Source organism: Chiloscyllium plagiosum, unplaced genomic scaffold, assembly GCF_037043375.1.
Source record: "Chiloscyllium plagiosum isolate Xiang-an unplaced genomic scaffold, Cpla_swu_hap1 HiC_scaffold_29, whole genome shotgun sequence".
In the NCBI taxonomy this organism is placed as follows: domain Eukaryota; kingdom Metazoa; phylum Chordata; class Chondrichthyes; order Orectolobiformes; family Hemiscylliidae; genus Chiloscyllium; species Chiloscyllium plagiosum.
This window is the reverse complement of record NW_028270167.1, coordinates 21,538,186-21,558,943: the sequence shown is the minus strand read 5'-3', so window position 1 is coordinate 21,558,943 and position 20,758 is coordinate 21,538,186. Positions and strand designations below refer to the sequence as shown.

General features: G+C 39.9%; 1 protein-coding gene and 1 long non-coding RNA gene across 11 annotated transcripts in view; one reads left to right on the top strand and one right to left on the bottom strand.

Moving 5' to 3' along the window:
• LOC148142265 (uncharacterized) overlaps positions 1-20,758 on the top strand; it is a 164,588-nt gene that overhangs the window by 42,461 nt on the left and 101,369 nt on the right. The window contains exon 3 of one of the 2 annotated variants that reach the window (XR_015751992.1): positions 8,455-8,631. This is a non-coding gene — a long non-coding RNA (uncharacterized LOC148142265). Of the gene's footprint in view, positions 1-8,454; positions 8,632-20,758 lie in introns of those variants that run through there. The other variant, XR_015751993.1, reaches the window with a different exon arrangement.
• Positions 1-20,758, bottom strand: part of LOC148142266 (indolethylamine N-methyltransferase-like) — a 101,306-nt gene that overhangs the window by 42,570 nt on the left and 37,978 nt on the right. For 5 of the 9 annotated variants that reach the window (XR_015751985.1, XR_015751986.1, XM_087976407.1 and 2 more), the window contains exon 2: positions 4,541-4,599. The exons of 3 other annotated variants lie outside the window; for them this stretch is intronic. Coding sequence is in view for 3 of the 6 variants with exons in the window: in XM_087976407.1 (XP_087832533.1) it covers positions 4,541-4,599 (59 nt within the window). In the remaining 3 variants the exon portion in view is untranslated. Of the gene's footprint in view, positions 1-4,540; positions 4,600-8,565; positions 8,662-20,758 lie in introns of those variants that run through there. One more of the 9 variants, XM_087976412.1, reaches the window with a different exon arrangement.

Sequence of the window (20,758 nt, the reverse complement as noted above, 5' to 3'; positions counted from 1 at the left end):
CTAAGTATTTGCCTGGCTTGTCACCATGCTCGTATAACCTTTGCTTTGCAAAAGCCAGCTCCTTCTTTGCCGTCCGTGTGAGCACGGAATTTAGTGCAGACCTCAGTGTCGTAATCCTCTGTAGTTTGACGAATGAGCGTCTGTCAAAAAAGGCCTTCTCGGCTGTCTTCAACCATGCTTCAAGGAGACGTTGCTGCTCACCCTTCTGCCGCTTTCTACTTGTGGAATATGAAATAACTAACCCTCTGGCATAAGCTTTGGCAGTTTCCCAGAGAACAGATGAGCTATCAACCGAGCCTATGTTAATGTCTAGGAATGCCCAAAATTCCCAGAGAAATACTCCACAAACTTGCTGTCCATGAGAATAAAGGGGTCCATTCGCCAGTACCTTGAATCCACTGTAACATCCTTAATTTTAACCATGCGGTACACTGGAGCATGATCAGAGATGGCAATATTACCAATCGTCCAGGATGCCACCAGATCCAGGGTTACCACAGGGGTCAGAAAAAAATCAATCCTCATGTGACGTTTGTGCAGATTGGAGAAAAACGTGAAATCCCTACCTGTAGGGTGGAGACACGTCCAGACGTCTACCAATCCTAATTCCCCATACAAACCCGATAACAGTTTAGTTTGTGCAGAGGGTATCGAGGGACCTTTAGGCAATCTGTCTACTGTGGGGTCCATGAGGCAGTTAAAATCTCCCCCTATAATGATGTGCCAAGACTTGAGACTTATCAGTTTAGAAGAAGCATCTACCAAGAATTTAAGAGGATGAGCTGGGGGACAATAAACATTTAAAATGCCATATTCTTCCCCATTCATCAAGGCTTTAAGAATTACAAACCTCCCATATGTGTCTTTAACACATTCCAACAATTTAAATGAAAGATTTTTCCTTACCAATATAGCCACTCCCCTACTTCTGGTATTAAATGATGAAAAATAAACTCGGTCAAAGCCATTCTGCTGTAATTTCAGATGCTCCTTGTCATCCAAATGTGTCTCCTGTAACAAAGCAATATCCATCTTCTTTCTAAGACTCAAGAGTACCTTCTTCGTCTTAATTGGTGAGTGACCTCCCTTGATATTCCAGGTACACCATTTAATCAAATCATTAGCCATAATCTTCTGCAATTACGTTTAAATTCCAGAGAGGAGGAACCTGAACCACAAATTCCTGAGTCTTTGTGTCGCATGGTCCACCAAATATAAAAACTACATAAACTAAAACCACTACATTTAACAAACATACAAAATTATTAAAAATAAAAAACAACAAAAACCAGAAAACAAACCAACATATAAAGCGCCAATAGCATTGAGTAGGGGAACTCACCCCCTGCCCAGAGGGGGCAACTACCCATCCCGAACTGCCCAGAAATATGCATTTAACCATCTCAACCTCCTTCACTTCTCCAAGCTAGCGCCACATCGCAAGCACAAGCTAAAAAAAATAAACACCCCATAGAATATCAATATGAATAAAAAAACATTCTTTTAAAAGAAAGGGGAATAAATACCCCACCCATCCTTTGGTATGTCCTAACTTAGAAATTTAAAATGTACATCTTAACCACCACCAGACATAGTTTGAACCAAATTATTATCAATAGAGGAAAAAAAAGGGGAAAAACAAAGCTCTAACCGGATTTCCTCCATTTCTTTTACAGAATGATAAATGCATACCCAAGCAACAATATTTATACATACTACAATTGTTTAAATTAGGTTAGTTTGTCCACAAAGTCTCTTGCCTTCTCTGATGTGTCAAAGAGATGCATGGATCTATCTAAGGTGATCCGAAGCACTGCCGGATATCTCAGGGAGTACTGAATCCCAAGCTCCTTCAATCTTCTCTTGACACCATCATACGATTTTCGTTTCTGGATCACCGCCGCTGAAAAGTCCTGAAAAAACATGATCTTAGACCCCTCGTAAATTAGGGCCTTTGGATCCTTCCCCTGGAGTCTGGAAGCCTCCATGACTCTCTCCTTATCGCGGTAATGATGGAACCGCACCAGGAAAGGACGGGGGCTTTGACCCAGACCCGACCTCCGCGCTGCGACCCGGTGAGCCCTCTCTATCTTCAATCCTCTCATGCCAGTCTCCAAGTCAAGGAATTTTGGAAGCCAGTCTTCAACAAATTCCGCAGGTCGCTCACCTTCCTTACCCTCAGGCAGACCGATGATCCGAATGTTTTTTCTCCTGTCCCTGTTTTCAAGATCATCCACTTGGTCATGCAAATTACGAACCTGCGTCTTTAGGGCTTGGGATCTCTTCCTTGAATTAACTGGCATCAGCTTCCACCACTGTGACCCTGTGCTCCGCCTCATCCGTCCTCTTCTCCAGGTCTCCCAGCTGCTGCTCATGCTTCTGCAGCATGAGAGAGACTGGAGCCAGCTTCTCTTCAATCTGTTTCCCCAACATCTCGTGAGATTTCGAGAGCTGGTTCCACCAGGTCCTGGAGAGTAATCGGCTCCGAGGCTGCTGCAGGCTGAGCTGCAGGCCCGGCCTCAGATGCTCCTCCTCCCTTTTTAGGCACTTCTGGACAGCTGAGAATACAGGTAAGTCGATTTTTAAATGTTTCTTGGGGCTCCACAATCTTTCCAATGCCCCAAGAAATCCTGATAACCTGGGTTGGGTGGGTTAAAGGACCGTCCTGCTCCTGCTGCGATGCGAAGCTCTGCAGTGTGACCTTCTCAGATCGCTGCCATCTTAGATCCCCTCGTGATCTAACCTTATTAACCACCTTACCATGCAGAATCTTGTTGAACACTTTGTTGAAGTTCATATAGACAATATATAGACAATAGAGATAATAGAAGTCCATATAGTCCACTGATCCACCTTCATCAATCTTCTTTGTCACTTCTTCAAAAAACTCAATCAAGTTAGTGAGACATGATTTCCCATGCACAAAGCCACATTGACTGTTCCTAATCAGTCCTTGCCTTTCCAATACAGGTAGATCCTGTCTGTCAGAATCCCTTCCAACAATCTACCCACCACTGATGTCAGGCTCACCAATCAATAGTTCCCTGGTTTTTACTTACTCCTTTCTTACATAATGGCATCACAGTAACCAACCTCCAGTCTTCCAAACCTCATCCGCAGCTATCAGTGATGAACAAATCTCAGCAAGGAGCCCAACAATCACTTCCACTAAGAAATAGCAGCTATGGGCTGAGTTTGGACTTGGGCAGGAGCCCTGACAGCACTGAGGTCTTTCCATTTGCCTAGCACTCAAAGTCTGCTGCTTCTCTGTACAGTGAGAAAGTGAGGACTGCAGATCTGGAGATCAGAGTTGAGAGTGTGGTGCCGGAAAAGCACAGCAGGTGAGGCAACATCCGAGGAGCAGGAGAATCGATGTTTCAGGCATAAGCTGATGAAGGACTTATGCCCGAAACGTCATTTATCCTGCTCCTCGGATGCTACTTGACCTGCTGTGCTTTTCCAGCACTACACTCTCGACTCTGCTTCTCTGTCTCCTCATGAACTGACAAACTAGATTCCTCTTCTGGATGTAAAATTCTGGATGTCTTTCCATTATGTGGCAGTAATGGAACACTGTCAGGTGGAGTTCGCGTGTTTGTGGCCTCCTACAACAACCAGCCTTCGTTAGTTCTGACTGTGTATATTAGCCAATTATTGCATTTTTGTTAGGTTTTACTTTGGAAACCTATCCAGTTGTGTTACTCAGAAACTAGGTTGATAGATCTTTTTGCCTAAACCCTGCTGTAGCTGAAGTATTTAATTATCATTTTTTTGAATTAGAAAAGTTATTTTAATTTACCTTGCTACTCATGGAGCTGTGCTGGAGCAACAGTTTATTCTTCCAACCTGAGTTGTAATACTGTGCGAAGCTTGATATCATTTATACATATACATTTATACATTCTAAGGACATTCATCATTTCTAACAGTCTGACAGTGATAGCAATTAATCCAAGTAGAATTACAAAAGGAAGCATAAAAATAGTGAGTGCATTCCTCATAGGCAACAAAAGAAGCTTTTTTCAATAACAGTTTATTTATTTCAGCCTTCGGCATTTCAAAGTTATACAAATAGCACAAAACAGGACTATCCTTTTGTGTTGTGTCTGCTCTTGTTTGGGAATTTTCTATGTTCCAAACTGACAAAGCAGAACATCTATTCGCATGGAATCGCACCACTGAGGCAGGAAAGCAAGGAAATGGAATTGCATGCAAATTCAGAAATGTTGAGATTGCCAAGTTGTCTGACAAGTAACCTCCTCCAGTGCTCTGTCAATACTGCATTACATTGGCAATTAGAAGATTTGTGTAAATAGCCTGGAGTAACTGTTCCAAACACTTTGACTCCTTATTCGATAGAAATATGAATACAAGCCTACGCCTAGATTTCTGGTACAGTGTTGCAGATCTTCCACTCTCAGTTCCAAGTTATACCAAGAACAAGAAACAATATAAACCATTCAATCAATTTGTCTGAATTAAATACATTCAGTAATGCGATTAATAATTTGAAGGAAAAGCTTTTCAGAAAATGACATACTGAAGGATCTTGAAACGGCTTCCTCCTTTTCTGGTGGATGACATCGTATCTCACCAAATCTGGACAAAATAACAATCTATTTAATTTTATGGCTTCAATTACTTTTCTTTCTTTTGCTTGTTTTTGGACAGAGATGTCACTGACAATATTAACTTATCTCTAACTCAGAGTAAGAAACGACTTGGAAGACAGCTTGGAGATGAGGGTGTTCCCATTCAGTTGTTACTCTTGTTCTTCTAACACTCTGGCCTTCAAGACCTTCACTCTGAATGTGTTTTCAGAGTGTGGATCTGAAATACATTACTCACAATACCTTGTTGGTCTAATGGAGATGACATCATAATACATCAAGACCAATGGAATTTTGAATTCAAACCATGAAGAGAAACCCAAAGTTATCATGCCTTTGCTTCCTGCGTTTGTATTTTCCCTTGGGTTTGTTGCTGACATTTTCAAAAGAGAATGCATCAAACAATACACATAGTGACATTTAGCTTAGAATCTGATAGAGGATTAGTTTGATGTAAGATTCAATTTATGAGAAACCCTTAGGTTTAGTTTCAATGATATTTGATTGGTGGTGTTATTGAGGCGGAAGGTGCTGTCATTGTTGAGTTGCTATCTGTTGTATCTTCAGTACACACTACAACTATGGCACACTCATGGTGGAGAGAGTGGATGTTCAAGTCAGTGAATAGGGTTTTGATCAAATGGGCTGCATTGTCAAGGTTGGTGTTGAGTATCCTGTGTATTGCTTGAGATCCATCCAGCCGTAAGTAGCATGGTGGCTCAGTGGCGAGCACTGTTATCTCAAAGGACCAGGGACCTGTGTTCAATTCTAGACTTGGCAACTGTCTGTGTGGAATTTGCACATTCTATCTGTGTCTGTGTGAATTGCTGCCGGGTTAGCCATAGCGAATGTGGAGTTTTAGGGATAAAGTGGGTCTGGGTGAAATGCTCTTGGAAGGGTAGGTGCAGACTTGATGGGCTGAATGGTCACTTTCTGCACTGTAGGGTTTCTATGATTCCAATGAAGTGAGAGTTATTTTATTACACCCTCTACATATTTTAATAGTGACTGCATGGAGGCATGGTGGCTCAGTGGTTAACACTGCTGTCTCATAGCACCAGGGACCCAAGTTTGATTCCATTCTCGGGTGACTGTCTGTGTGGAGTTTGTACATTCTCCCTGTGTCTGCTTGTGTTTCCTCTGGGTGCTCTGGTGTCCTCCACAGTCCAAAGACATGTGGGCTAGGTGCATTGGCCATGCTCAATTGCCCCAAGGATGTGCAGGTTAGGTGCATTACAGGAATAGGATGGGATGCTCTTTGGAGGGTTGCTGTGGACTTGATAGGCTGAATGGCCTGCTTCCATACTGTAAGGATTCTATGATATTTGATGGTGACACTTGTGCTGCACAATAGTAGGTGACACAGTTGCTACGAAAAGGTCATGATGTCAAATACCACCACAACAAGTTCTGAAACTGTCCTTAATAACACTCAGCTTTGGGACTGTCTTTTAAATGTGCACAGAGGACAGTTACCTCTCAGCCTTAAATCAGTAGCAGTATTTTTGCAGTGAAGCACAGTGCTGTGGGTTTCTAGCCCATATCCATAGCACTATTTAGAGAAAAGAGCGGCAGCTTTCCAATATCAACATTATAACAGTGACTAAACTTCACTTCATTGCTGTGAAGTGTCGCGGGACATTCCAAAGTTGTCAGAGCCCTATGTAAAATATTTTTTCTTTATGTCAATGTGGTGCAAATCAATAAGATGAAAATTGGACATATCTACTGAAAATATTTCAGGTTCAATGTCAAAAGATGAACGCAGCCTTAGCTCAATGCTGTCATTAAATTATCATTAAATGTTTGTAACTGGTTTCTAGGTTTGATGAACTTGTACTACAAACTCATCAAGTGACAGTCTATGACATCCAGTCACACTCACATAATCATTTCTGTCTGGAAATATCCTCAACTTCTCCATTCCAATTCTTGGGTATGTCTTGTCCATTAAATTATATAGCCTCATTAAGGGATATTTTCCACTGTGCTAAATTACACAAACTAGAGTCAGATCTAGCTGTTGGTCATTAGCAACAGTAGAATAACCATTATGGCATGTTACAGTCCAGGCATTCCTTATTTTACGATCTTTATGAGAGACCAACCCTGGCTTAATGAAGAGCCTGCTAGAAATAGCACCAGGCATATCTTAACATGAGATACAAAGATATATAATAAGCTACTACACAGATATAACTATTTATATGTTACCTTCCAGAAGCAAACAATTGTTATCACATCTTTAACAGATTAAAATTCAACCAATAGGAAAAAGAAGGATCTGTGAACAACTCCACCAACTGGGGGAGTGCTGTGTTTGACTGCAAAACAAGGTCATTGTATGTGAGAGACTCCAGCTACAAGATAAAGTGGCCAATCCTGTGGAGCCTCCTTCCAAAGTGGTTATGATCAGAAACTGTAACCATCAATTCAGTTTGATCATTGTGATATCAATGAGTGCATGGGAGACAGCAAAGACTAATAATTAGCTTTAGTGTAGAAGATTGCATATCTGTACTAACCACCTTCATAGTTAAGCTATTGCAAGTACACCTACATCACTGGCATCCAATCAATGATGTGGAAGACGCTCAGGTCTGTCTAATCCAGAGTTGGCAGTCTAAAAATAATGAGGCCCACTTCCATTGATAAGAATCTCCCAGTCATTAATATGCTATTGGAAGAAGTCCATCACAGTGTTGCCAAAAAAACCTACTCACAAATAATCTCCTGATTGACATTCAATTTGTCTTCCATCAGAACCAACTAGCTTGTTGAAGCTCTGCGTCCAGATAATGACAAAAAGAGCTTTGTTTTTATTCATTTTTTCACAGGGTGATGGCATTGCCAGCTAGGCTGGTATTTATTGCCCAGAAAGTTAACCATATTGCTGTGGGTTTGGAGTCACATGTAGACCAGACCAGCTAATTTGGCAGCTTTCTTCCCTTAGTTATCATTAGACTCTTAATTTAAGATTTTTATTGAATTCAGATTCCACTATCAGCTGTGGTGGGATTTGAACCTAGGCCCCTAGAACGTCTGGGCCTGTGGATTAACAATCCAGCATTAATACCATTTGGCCATCACCTCCCTGTAAATGATAGAGATCCCTAGTAATTGTGTCTGAGTAGTAAAGTACTTGTTGTTATCATGCAATTATCATTTTGTTAACTAAGAAGTCTCTGTTCTGTAAACATTCAAAGGTTGTGCATCCCCTACCGCTGGTCATTAGGTCCTAGATAAAGTATAGATAAAGGAGCAAACTACTTTTAACAACTTTTACTCTGAACTGCCCACTGGCAGAAGTGGCAATACTATGAAACTGCTAGTTGATTAAAACAATAGGCATTTTGCAACAGTTGGCTACATTCCTGACCTTAAAATGTTCCTTGTCATCCACATGGTTTGATCCCTCTTCTAATACACCCTCATCCACTATTGGGTACTCTGGTACTTTGGCTGGTTACAATCCAACCATTCACCAAGATTGCTACAATGACATATCCCTTTCACGTGGTCTCTTCCACCATGAAGAATAAGACTAGCAAAGTTATGGGAGGATCATTGTTTGTAACTTCCCTTCCAAGGCACCTTCTTTACATATATCACTGTTCCTTCTTTCTCATTGGGTTAATATCCTAGAATTTCTGTCTTAGCATTATTGTGGAAGTATGCTTATGATAAATTGCTGAAATTGCATCATAAACAATGAGGGAATGAAGGAAAATCCCAAAGAAAACTATATTCTCTTATATAATTTTTAATTCTGTTTCTTTTAAAAATGAACAATCTCACTGGATTTATAAATTATTAGAGACTGACCCACTGACTGTATTTTCAGAAGTTTCAGAACCCCCCAGCATTGGAAAGACATCCACTGAAAGATGATGGGGAGAAGAGACATCTGTTTTCAGCTAGCTCTGGAAAAAGGAAGACATCAAGATCTACTAACCTAAAATGGGCACCAATTCTTTTATTCTGACCTCATCGCCTCACAACGCAAACTCTGATGAGGAAGGTAAAGCTTAATTGTTAGCTTAACAATTTTTCAGTTAACCCACATATCTTTGTAAGAGTGAGGTTATTTAATTGCATAAGTATGGCCTGGAGGCTTGGATTAAAGTCCCAACAGAGTGTATACTGTCATCTCTGAACAGGTTGTTTAGAAAATATCTACAATTCTGTGCGCTTTGACCTCCAGGTGGGGAGCAGGACTCCAGGATGAGTTGGTGGCCTGATTTGTGCCCACATCTCTGTCTCCAGGTTGCTAATTGGAAAGAGGCCTACATCTTTCCCTGCAACAAAGGAAACAATTAGGCTCAGTTCATTTGCAAAACTGTTAATGGAACCTAACCTCTGTGACTCATTTAAGCTGACTTGTGATAACTTCAGATTGACTAAAACTTGTAATTTATAACCCTTCTCCCCTTTTGTCCTGTTTTCCTTAATTTCTTGAGAGTTTATGTGCCTACATGAAGTAACAAAGTGATTGCCCAGTGCTTTGAACATTTTGTTAATAAATCCTATTTATGATTTCATCTTAAAGCACTTGCTGTGGGCTATTTCCAAGAATTTGAATCTGAAAATCGGGGTTCACTGTTCATGGAATAGATCTGTTGTCATTTTCTTGGGAAGGAGAAGTGCAGCCTTGACCGGAAATAGTAATAAAATCTTGCTTGAACTGAATGCCTTTAACTAATCTGTTAGCATTTTTTGGAGCATGCAATACTAGATGAACATTTAATAGAACTTTGACAATTTCACAAACAGATGGGTATTTATCTACAGCCTGGTCATTCTAATTTATTGATCCCTGACACGAGGGTAGACATTTTGGATTGAGATCATATCTGTAGAGTTACTCCAACAGAATTTGTTATAATGAAATGCACATGTTCTATTCTCCAGTTCTGATGAACAGTACTGGACTTGAAACATTAATCCTTCATTATCCCCCTGGGTGCTGCCAAACCTGTTGAGTTTTGCCAGCAACTTCTATGTTTGTTTCAGATTCCCGGTGTCTGCAGTTCTTTGTTTTATATTATTACTTTTTGATGTCCTTTTGCATCATTGATCCCAGTCTTACAATAGTCAGTGTTGACCACAGCCACTGCAATACTACAAAGCCAATGATACATCACAAATATTGGGAAAATAATATTGAGTTCAAGAAGACAGTGACTGGTTATGTGCCATGCACACTAATGGGTGGTCAATCTGCTTTCATCCCCATTGCTCCTGTAATAGATCTCTCTTGTTTTCAAGAGTTTGTAAAGGATCTCCCTGATCAGAATATCACTTCAGCAAAATAAGCAATCCCTGCCCACATACCAAAAGCAACTCAGCCTAACATATCCCAACTTGAAGCATAAATAAAGGTACTCTTAACCCTGACCACAAATCCAATAAGCTCTTTAAACCTGAGGCCTAAATAGCTCAAATTTGGAAAGATTATCTAGCAAGATCAGCAACAGGGTTACCTTAGCACTAAGATTTCCAAGACTAATAACAAAAGAGAAAGGTAGCGAGAAGAACATTAATAATAGGACAAATGGAAGCCTAATGAATGATTTGAAATGAAAGTCCACCTATTCTAAAATTGGATTGGTCCAAGAATATATTGCAATAAGATTGAAAAATGAGCAGTAAAACAAATTTATTTGATGGCATTTTGTAATAGGAACACATAGTTCATATTGGAATACAAATCTTTGGGATTCAGAATAGGTTTAAATACTTTAGGAGATTTAAAATTTCTTACTTCATTCCTCCTTTAAAAGTGTGAAATTATAAATAAAGGGTTTCAATTCCTACAAGAATTGTCTCAGTCACCATTTTGTATTCAATGGAATGAAAGCTTCATAGCCCAAGATGAATTGGTTGATTATGCATATCCATTGCAGAGTCAGGCTCAAATATTTCTGCAAAATTTGAATCAGATATAATGCTCCAATACTGTACTACAGCCTGTTTCTCAATTGCTGTATCTGGGGCATTGCTAAACTTCTTGTCTCCATCGATCCTAGGTCATGTCTGTGTTTCTTTCTTTGGTGCATAGTGTTCCATTGGTGAGATCTTTCATAAGTATGGCTGGAAAGATTTCTACAACATTTTAAATGAAGCATTGAAATCGAAAGTTCCAATGGCGAGTTCTGCTGTCCTGTATACACCCTTTCCTGGGTCACTTAAGAGGAGTTTATCCACTTAACATTGGCTTCTACTTAGGAGGAATTACAGTCTCTCTCAGATGGCTAACTATTCTATATATGCATGATGTCTTGTAAATCTGCAAAGATAAAAGTACTTGTGATGGATTTATTCTTTCACTAGCTCACCATGGTATCCATACAAGGTAGCATCATCATTTTTAACAGACATGACCACCAGTTCGAAAATGACTGAATAAATTTCAAATTGCAGACTAGATATCAAAGTGAAATATCTGGTGGAAGTCTTGCTTTGCTGTGGTTGAGTTGGCATCACTGTTGCTCCTGAATCAGAATGTTGTTACTTCAAGCCTTGCCTGCATCCAAGGACTTCAACACAAAAAGCCTAGACTAACAGTTTAGTACAGTACTGAGGGAGAGAAAATCAAATTTGCTTTGACAAAAATGTATGACGACCTTATTCCCAGTATTTACCTAATCTATGTACAAGATATAATCATACATGCCTTTATTACTGTTACGTGCTATCACGTTGTGTGACTTATCTTCACCTTTTCTTGTACCTGGGGTGAGCAGAAGTCAGAGAGAATGTGTTTAAGTTTGAGTCTGATAGCGTGGATTGTTAAGGGACAGGGGAAGGTTAAATTGGATAATCTGAGCAGCGTTCATTGGCTGCAAATGTTACTGCATTACTTTCCGACACTATTTAAACTTAGTCTCATGTCTTAAAGGACATTTTGGCTGTTGTGGTTACTGAGATAATTGGGAATAGTGTGCTGTGCAACAATCAACAAGAGCTGATAATGGTAGCGTGAGTTCCCATGAATTTGGGCGAGATCTGGGTTGAAAAGGTCAATTGTTGTTTTCAGAGGGAGGTCAGAACCCTCTGGTTGTGGTCAGAAGTAACTATAAAGAAATAGTGGAGGAGATTAATCCTTATCACATGGCTTGAAGAAGATGAGTGCAATACAGGAGGAAGTTTATCCCTCTGACTTGGATGGTCAATGTTTTGAATACACTTTCAGATACCTCATCCTATCAACTACACCACCAGTCGCTGACACAATTCAGTGCATTGCACACACTTCATTCACCTGTCAACAAACTCTCTCAATCAGGTTCCATTAATGACATTCTGATATATTTCAACCCCAATTAAAATACTGTTGCAAGCCTCAAAGCCCATCTCATGTCATGCAGTGAATATCAAGTATTCAAACATGAAAACCAAGCCAACCCACATGATTGCACTGACATATTTCCATTAGTCTTTCAGGAGGTGGTGGTGCACTATTGCAGGCTGCAGATGCAAACCATAATTCGAAACCCATGGGAAGAAACAAGGCTGGCCACTATAGGAATGGCTACTCTCAATGCCTAGGTCATCAGTGGGGCCAAAACCATTGACACTAAAAATGTCATCACATCTAATCCTTCTATTCTCATTGCACTTCTCTCTCATTTGACAATCACTATTGACTGAGAAGCTGATGAATATAGGAAATTTTATTAATATTCTCCTGTCCACTCAATGCACCTCTCCCTTAGTCACTCATTACACCTCTCCCTTATTCGCTCAACACAACTCTCCCTTAGTCACTCAATCCAAATTTGCTGCCAGCAAAGCTCAACCTCTTGCTGTCCTGACTCTGGGTACCAATCTGCAAAGCTTTGTCTAGGTCATTGTAGAATTCAAGCAAACTCTGCTGTGACAGATCTTTTCCCTTAAATCCTCTGCAGAGATGGCTTCCAGTTGAGACCTTTCTCCCCATTCTCCCTCCTCATCTAGCAGCTTGTCCTGCTCTGCGTGACTTCTGCCCATTCTCCCTGTTATACTCAAAGTCAAGAGGAAAAGCTACTGGGTCACCAAGAATTGGGAACAATCGGTTTGTGCTGATGTCTTTATGTGAGCAAAGATGTACCTCAATAGCTGTAACGTCCCTGTAAATTACAGAAACTTTTATCAACAATAGGAAGCACACAAAACTCACAGAATTACAATGACAGCCAGAAAACAAAGTAATCATAATTTAATTTGTAGGTAATTGGTCCCTCCCCTTTGAATAGTATTGCTGACAGGAACCTCATTTCATTGTGTGATTTTAAGAGGACATTGGGTTAAATCATGAAGTTACAAAATGGAAGCACTGACATGAAACTAGCATTGCACGCTGGTTAACAACATGGCCTGCCAGATCGGCAAGTTTCCTGTGGGGGTGGTGAGTGCATTGTGATCCCTTTACAAACAGGACCTGCATGTTCTGGGCCTTCTCCACCACCACTCCCTCACCACCTGACGCCTGGCGGAAGAATGCCTCATCTTTCGCCTCGGAACACTTCAATCCCAGGGCATCAATGTGACGTCACTAGTTTCCTCATTTCCCCTCCCCTCATCTTACCTCAGTTCCATCCTTCCAGCTCAGCACTGTCCCCATGACCTGTCCTACCTGACAATCTCCCTTCCCACCTATCCGCTCCCCCCTCCCCTCTGACCTATCACCTCCATCCCCACCCCCATTCATCTATTGTACACCTTGCTACCTTCTCTCCAGCCTCCCCCCCCCCCACCCACATTTTTCTCTCCACCCTGGAGGCTTCCTGCCTGTATTCCTGAATACAGGCCAAAGCCTGTATTCAGGCTTTGGCCTGAAATGTCGATTTTCCTGCTCCTCGGATGCTGCCTGACCTGCTGTGCTTTTCCAGCACCACTCTGATCTAAACTCTGGTTTCCAGCATCTGCAGTCCTCACTTTTGCCTACCTGAATTGTTTTATATATCCACATCTATTGCATTTAATTCAGCATTTATAATTGGTTAACTATTGTCCAGACAATAATCTTAGTGAAACAGCATGTCACCTTTATCTATCCATCCTTTGTCTTGCCAAAATAAAACCATTATAATGAGGGGCTTGCATTGAAATTTGAATAGCACTTTCTTTCCATATTCTGATAAAAATGTAATGTATTTCTCGCATTTTCAATTTGATTTCAGATTTCCAGTCATTCCAAAGTTTTAAAAATTTACAAGTTCACAAGCTTTCTCTGCCAAAGAAGTATGTAGTAAACGTTTAACTTAGACTCATCATCAATCATCTGTCTAAGGGGAAATTGATTTTAATATTTCCTTCTCCAGACCACTTTGTCTTATGCTGCTGTCTTCAATTTTTCATATGCCACAGTGTAGTATTTACAAAACGTAAGTCCATCCTGCACTATTTGATTTAATAACTGTTTCAAACACCTCATGGTGGCACTGGGACTATCATTTAACTTAAATATCAAGGTAGTGTCAAGAGCAAAGAAGATGTGTTCAACATTCCATATCTTTTAATAAGGAGTACATGGATCAGCAATAACAAAGTTTCATATATTATTTTACTTGTCCAAATCTTTGGGGTGTGATCTATCTGAAACTTTGTCCCAGTATTTAAACTTTCAGTCACAGAGCTAACCATCCCTTGTTTTGCCCAGGATACACTGAAATGTGGAAAGTCTCTAACTCTTTCGTGGCGTTGCAAAAGAGTCAACTTTTATTTCCTATCCCTTACTTCCCTTTACATGAATGACTTTTTAGACCATTTCAGAGAATAGTTCAGAGTCAACTATATTGGAGTGGATATGGAGTCAGATGAAGAGCAGACCAGGTAAGGACAAGATATTAATGAACCCAATCAGATTTTTCAATAATTGATGATAACTGTCATGGTCTTCGTAACTGAGATGTATTTTCAACTTCAGGGTTTATTAACTGAATTCAAATTCTATTGGCTGTTCTAATGGCATCTGAATCCCTGTCTTTAGGGTATTACCCTGGATCGCCAAGTTATTAGTATAGTGATGTTCCTACTGCAACATCAACTACCCACAGCTTAATTATTAATATGGTAAGTTCTTGAGACAATTACCATTGTTATTGATGACCAATGAGCTCATAAAACACTGTATGCTATAAATTGATTCTAGAAGACTTCAGGACTTCAGGAAATATTATAAGCAGTGTAATTTGCAAGCAACTTTAAATGGATGAGAGTTTCCACATGATTTATATTTGCATATCAGTTGAATTTTGATGGAATCAAATGAAATACCATTACGGATCAAAGAATGTTAAGCATGAGTGAATTACAACAATTACCACTTGAAGCTGGAGTACTCATGATCTTCTTTGCCTCAATTGAACCAACCCAGTGTAACACCAGTCAGAACAATATGTTTCTGCCATTTGCAACAATTTCAGTAATTCTTTTATTAACCCTAGAATATCAGGCAGACAGACATCAATTATTATATTTGCAACAACTCTCCAGGACAAATAGGATTTGAATCCAGACCTTTTAGTTAAAGGGATAGACACTACCAATGTACCATAAAACCCTGCCATATTTAATCATCCACTCTGCAGTGAATAGCAGTCAGTTGAAGCTTGACGTTGTCTTGTTCTCCTGCATCTTCTGCAAACATTTTAGATTAAATTGATTTGCTTGGTACAAATAAGACCTGTGACCAAAAGTCAATGAAGCCAATTAACACTGAGAAGAGCTTTGATTTGGTCACTTATCTTTCCTCTTTATAAAGTGGGGAGTTGCTCAAGTGAGTTGACGTGAATTGTGGAGGGGGTAGCATTTAAGGGTAGTTAGGATGGTGTGGAGTGCTGGGGAAGAGAAGCTGCTGGTAGTGTAGGTTTAGTGATTGGAATGTGAGAATGAGAGAAAAATGGTATCTAACTGCCAAATGGGAAAGAACAGATAGTCCCGTTGTGGGAAAGAGGAGAGAGGACATGGTGAAACAGAATTCAATAAGTAAAGCCAAAAGAAATGGAAGGAATGGGAGTGGGTTCACAATCTGAAGGTGCTGAGCTCACCACATCAGCTCTGAAGAGTCATCTTGACTCAATGCTAGCTCTATCTCCATAGATGCAGCCTGACCTGCTGTATTTCCAGCATTTTAAGTTTTTAGTATAAATTCCAGCATCTGTAGTAATTTCCTCCTTGAGAATGTATGCTGGACCTTTAATATTTGTGCTAAACCCTACTTAAAAATGTCTTTTGCTAAAGAAACAGAGGATTGTTTACTAAGTTTACAGATGGGAGTTGGATACTGCAATGGGAGGCAAGTTAACACAACTATGATAGATGAAGTTCAAATGTGATGTAAAAATGTGATGTCATCCATTTTAAGATTGAAGACAGATTAATCAGACTTTTCTCATAATGCTGTGAGCTGAAGAGCTTTGAAGGACTGAAGCTAGTAGTGTTTACACATGAAAATTAATTAAAAATTAGGGGTTAGTAGTAATCAAAATATTGAATGGGATTTTGTCATTTGTTTCCAGGTGTTTGTACTAAGCAAGTGATGACCTGGCACAGGTTCACCATAATTATCAGGGACAATTATATTAATCCTTCAAAGATTTGTACATGAGGAAATGTTATGTAAACTGTGCTTGTATTCCTTGAGTTTAGAAAGATCAAATTTCCTGAACTGAGGTATTTAAGTATGATTGAAGGATTCAACCAAGTAGAGTCAAATACTGTTTCCTCTTAAGCAGTTATGGAAGGGGAAGTGCTGGAAGCCTTAAAGAATGTAAATATCTAGCACCTGACCACAAGTATCCCAGGACAATGTGGGAAGCTAGAAAATAAATTACGGGGTGTCTAGCAGAGATTTTGTATCATCTATGGTTACGGGTGAGGTACTGGAGAACTGGGAGTGGTTGTCTAATGTTGTGCCTTTATTAAAGAAAGGCTGTAAGGAAATGCCTGGGAACTATAGACCGATGAGGCTAACATCAGTGGTGGATAAGTTGTTGGAGGGGATTCTGAGAGATAGGATTTGTGTGCATTTGGAGAGGCAAGGACTAATTAAGCATAGTCAGCATGGTTTTGTGCATGGGAAACATGATTGAACTTTTTGAGGATGTAATGAGGGCAGAATGGTAGGCGTTGTCATCATGAACTTTTGAAAAGCCTTTCACACAGTAGACTGATTAGTAAATTTAGATCATATGTGATTCAGGGAGAGCATGCCAACTGGATACAAAATTGGCATGACAGTAGGAGGTAGAGGGTGGTGGAGGGTTCCTTTTCAGAATGGAGGCTTGAGACCAGTGGTGTTCCACAGGGATCAGTACTGGGTCCACTGTTGTTGATCATTTATATAAATGATTTAGATGCAAATTTAGTTTGCGTATCACACTAAAAATGACAGTACAGTCAACAGTGAAGAAGATTATCTAACATTACAAAGGGATCTTGGTCAATTGAGCCAATGGGCTGAGGAGTGGCAATGGAGTTTAATTTTGATAACTATGAAGTATTGCATTTTGGTAGAGCGAACAAGGGCAGGAGGTTATATAGTCAACGGTATGGTCCTGGGTAGTGTTAAACAGAAAATACCTCGGTGTTCTGGTACGTAGTTCTTTGAAAGTTGTGCCACATGTAGGTGGTTAAGAAAGCATTCAGCACTTGTGCCTTCATTGCTCAGACCATTGTTTACAGGAGTTGGGATGTCATGTTGAGGTTAGGGACCTGAGGGCCAGCTTTTTCACACAAAGGGTGGTTCTTATGTGGTATGAACTGCCAAAGGAAGTGGTAAATGCAGGTACAGTTATAACAATTAAAAGACATTTAGACACATACATGAATAGGATATGTTTTGAAGAATATGAGCCAAATGCAGGCAAGTGGGACTAGTTGGGAAATTTGGTTCAGCATAGACAAGCTAGAGCGAAGGGTTTGTTTCTGTGCATTATGACTCTGATTCAATAACCTGGTTTGGAATATTTTGTCCCACTTCAAGGCCAGATGGGACTTGATCCCAAAACCTCTGGTTCAGAGATGGGGCACACTACAATTGCAAAGTAAAAGCCCCTTCAGGATAGTTATTTCTTTTATCTGAACACATTTCATCACTTAATTAGATCATTGATCATCTTAACCGCAGTTCCATTTGTCTGACTTTGCTCCTGTCTGCAGATGTCTTTATCCATAAAAAAAGTTCAGCAATCTCAATTTTTTATGGGCTGTGGATATCATAGGCTAGGCCAAAAATTGTTTTTTTTATGCCTAATTATCCAGAGTATAATTAAGAGATCACCACATTGCTGTGGGTCTCCAACCACAAGAATGCCAAATCCAGGTAAAGATGTTAGATTTCCTTTCCCTAAATGGTGTTAGTGAATAAAATGTGTTTGTTTAATAATAGGTTTATAATAATAATTAGGCCGGCATTCACAGCCTTTTGAGTAGTGAGTTCCAGACATCCCCTACTATTTTGGTGAAAGTGTTTCCCAATTTTAGACTTAAATGGCCTAATCTAAATGTGAAGATATTGTCCTATATTTTGTCACTTCTCCACAAATTCACAAATAAGACATATCACTGGGACTTTACGTTTGACAGATATTTACAGGATTCTGTCCTCTTCCTGTCATGAACCAGTCGTATCATTAACCAACCAATAAAGGATAACTCCTCACTGAAGCACATGCAAGAACTGTGTCAGCAAATAGAAAATTACAATCGTATAGAAGTGGACACCAATTCTCAATGGTCCTCGATCTTTATAATTCTGGAATTCCTAAGTATATTTCAAATTGGATAAGAAGTTTTAGAATCCAGGACTTCCAGTGTTTTAGAGCAGTCATTGAATTCCCAGAGGATAGCTATTTGCATGGTATTAGAATTGGTCAAGTCTGCACTCATGAAACACTCCTCAGTTGGATGAGTCTTCAGGAAACCTCATATTTATTAGTAAGCTGTTTTCTCAGATCTACAGTCAGAAATAATGTAATGCCCAGATTCTTCCAACTTGTGTAGAATGGACAAGGAGAACTTCAAGTATCACAGGAAAATACAAACAAGACTAGGCCACTTGCACCCTTGAGCCTAACCTGTCATTTAACAAGATCATGGCTGATCTGTGAGCAACAAACAAATAAATAAAAAAATCAACACAGATTCCTGAGGGATAAATTGAAATGTTAAAGGAAACAGTCTTTAATTTTAATAAATAATCAAGTGCATAACTTCTGAATGGTCCTTCAATATCAATTGACGCTATGACTCCTGATTGAACTTTACAGAAGCCTCTTTCCTAATACAAAAAGACAAAGTTTGAAATGTTTGATCCAATTCAAAATGTTCTATAAACATGTATTAGGAACAAGGAAGAAATCGTTCTGATTTGGAAGTTTGATTAATCAGAATTAAACATCAGAGCTGAAATACCAATTTGAATTCTATCAAAAGCTGGCACAAAGGGGGTTGCCGTGAACAATGATCTATTACATACATCTTACCATACTGGCACCTTCTCAAGTTATGAATAATAATAGTTACAGTTTGTTCAAGGACTAAATGTGTTTGAGTTAATGATGAGTGTTTATATTTAACTACAGAAGTAAACAAAAGAACAACTGTTTGTGGGTTCAGAAAAGCTAGAGGGGATATGGGGCAAAAGTCTACTTTTAAGATAGGATGATGTATTGATGAAAACAAACATTTAAATGTGATACTTCAGGAGACGGGGAGTCAAAATAGGTTAAAAATTGGCAAATGAAAATTTGTGTGTAATGCAATATTTACAGTCAAATCTTAAACAAGCTGATGGTCCATAGATGATGAATGACCAACCTGGAGAGACATAGAGATGTACAGAACGGAAACAAACCCTTCGGTCTAACTTGTCCATGCTGACCAGATATCCCACTCCAATCTAGTCCCCACATCCCCCAAACCCTTCCTATTCATATACCCATCCAGATGCCTTTTAAATGCTATAATTGTACCAGCCTCCACCACTTCCTCTGGCAGCCCATTCCCCACACGCACTACCCTCTGCATGAAAAAGTTGCCTTTTAAGTCTCTTTTATATCTTTCTCTTCTCACCCTAAATCTATGCCCTCTCGTTCTGGACTCCCCCACCCCAGGGAAAAGACCTTGTTTATTTATCCTATCCATGCCTCTCATAATTTTATAAACCCCTATAAGGTCACCCCTCAGCCTCTGCTGCTTCAAGAAAAACAGCCCCAGCCTATTTAACGTCTCCCTACAGCTCAAATTCTCCAACCCTGGCAGCAGCCTTGTAAATCTTTCCTGAACCTTTTCAATTTCACAACATCCTTCCGATAGGAGGGAGACCAGAATTGCACGCAACATTCCAAAAGTGGCCGACCAATGTCCTGTACAGCCCCAACATGACCTCCAAACTCCTGTACTCAATACTCTGACGAATAAAGGAAAGCATACCAAACGCCTTCTTCACTATCCTATCTAGCTGCAACTCTACTTTCAAGGAGCTATGAACCAGCACTCCAAGGTCTCTTTGTTCAGCAACACTACTGAGGACCTTACCATTAAGTGCATAAGTCTTGCTAAGAATTGCTTTCCCAAAATGCAGCACCTCACATTTATCTAAATTAAACTCCATCAACCCACTCCTCAGCCCATTGGCCCATCTGATCAAGATCCATTGTAATCTGAGGTAACCTTCTTCATTGTCCACCACACCTCCAATTTTGGTGTCATCTGCAAACTTATTAATTATACCTCCTATGTTCATAACCAAATCATTTATATAAATGACTAAAAGTAGAGGGCCCAGCACCAATCCTTGTGGCACTCCACTGGTCGCAGGCCTCGAGTCCAAAAACATCCCTCCACTACCACTCTCTGTCTTCTACCTTTGAGCCAGTTCTGTATCCAAATGGCTAGTTCTCCCTGTATTCCATGAGATCTAACCTTGCTAACCAGTCTACCGTGGGGAACCTTGTCAAATGCATTGTCGAACAAGAGCAATGAAATAGTAAGGGTTTGAAACAAAAGTATGAATAAAGGTCTTAGAAGTCAAATGGCTGAAATACAAGTGGAAATTATGATGCTGTGGAGGAAGGGTGGGATGCAGTACGTGTCAAAGCCTGTGTTCATTGATACCTGTAAGGCAGAAGAAAACTATTTTGTTAAAGAACTGGCAAAGA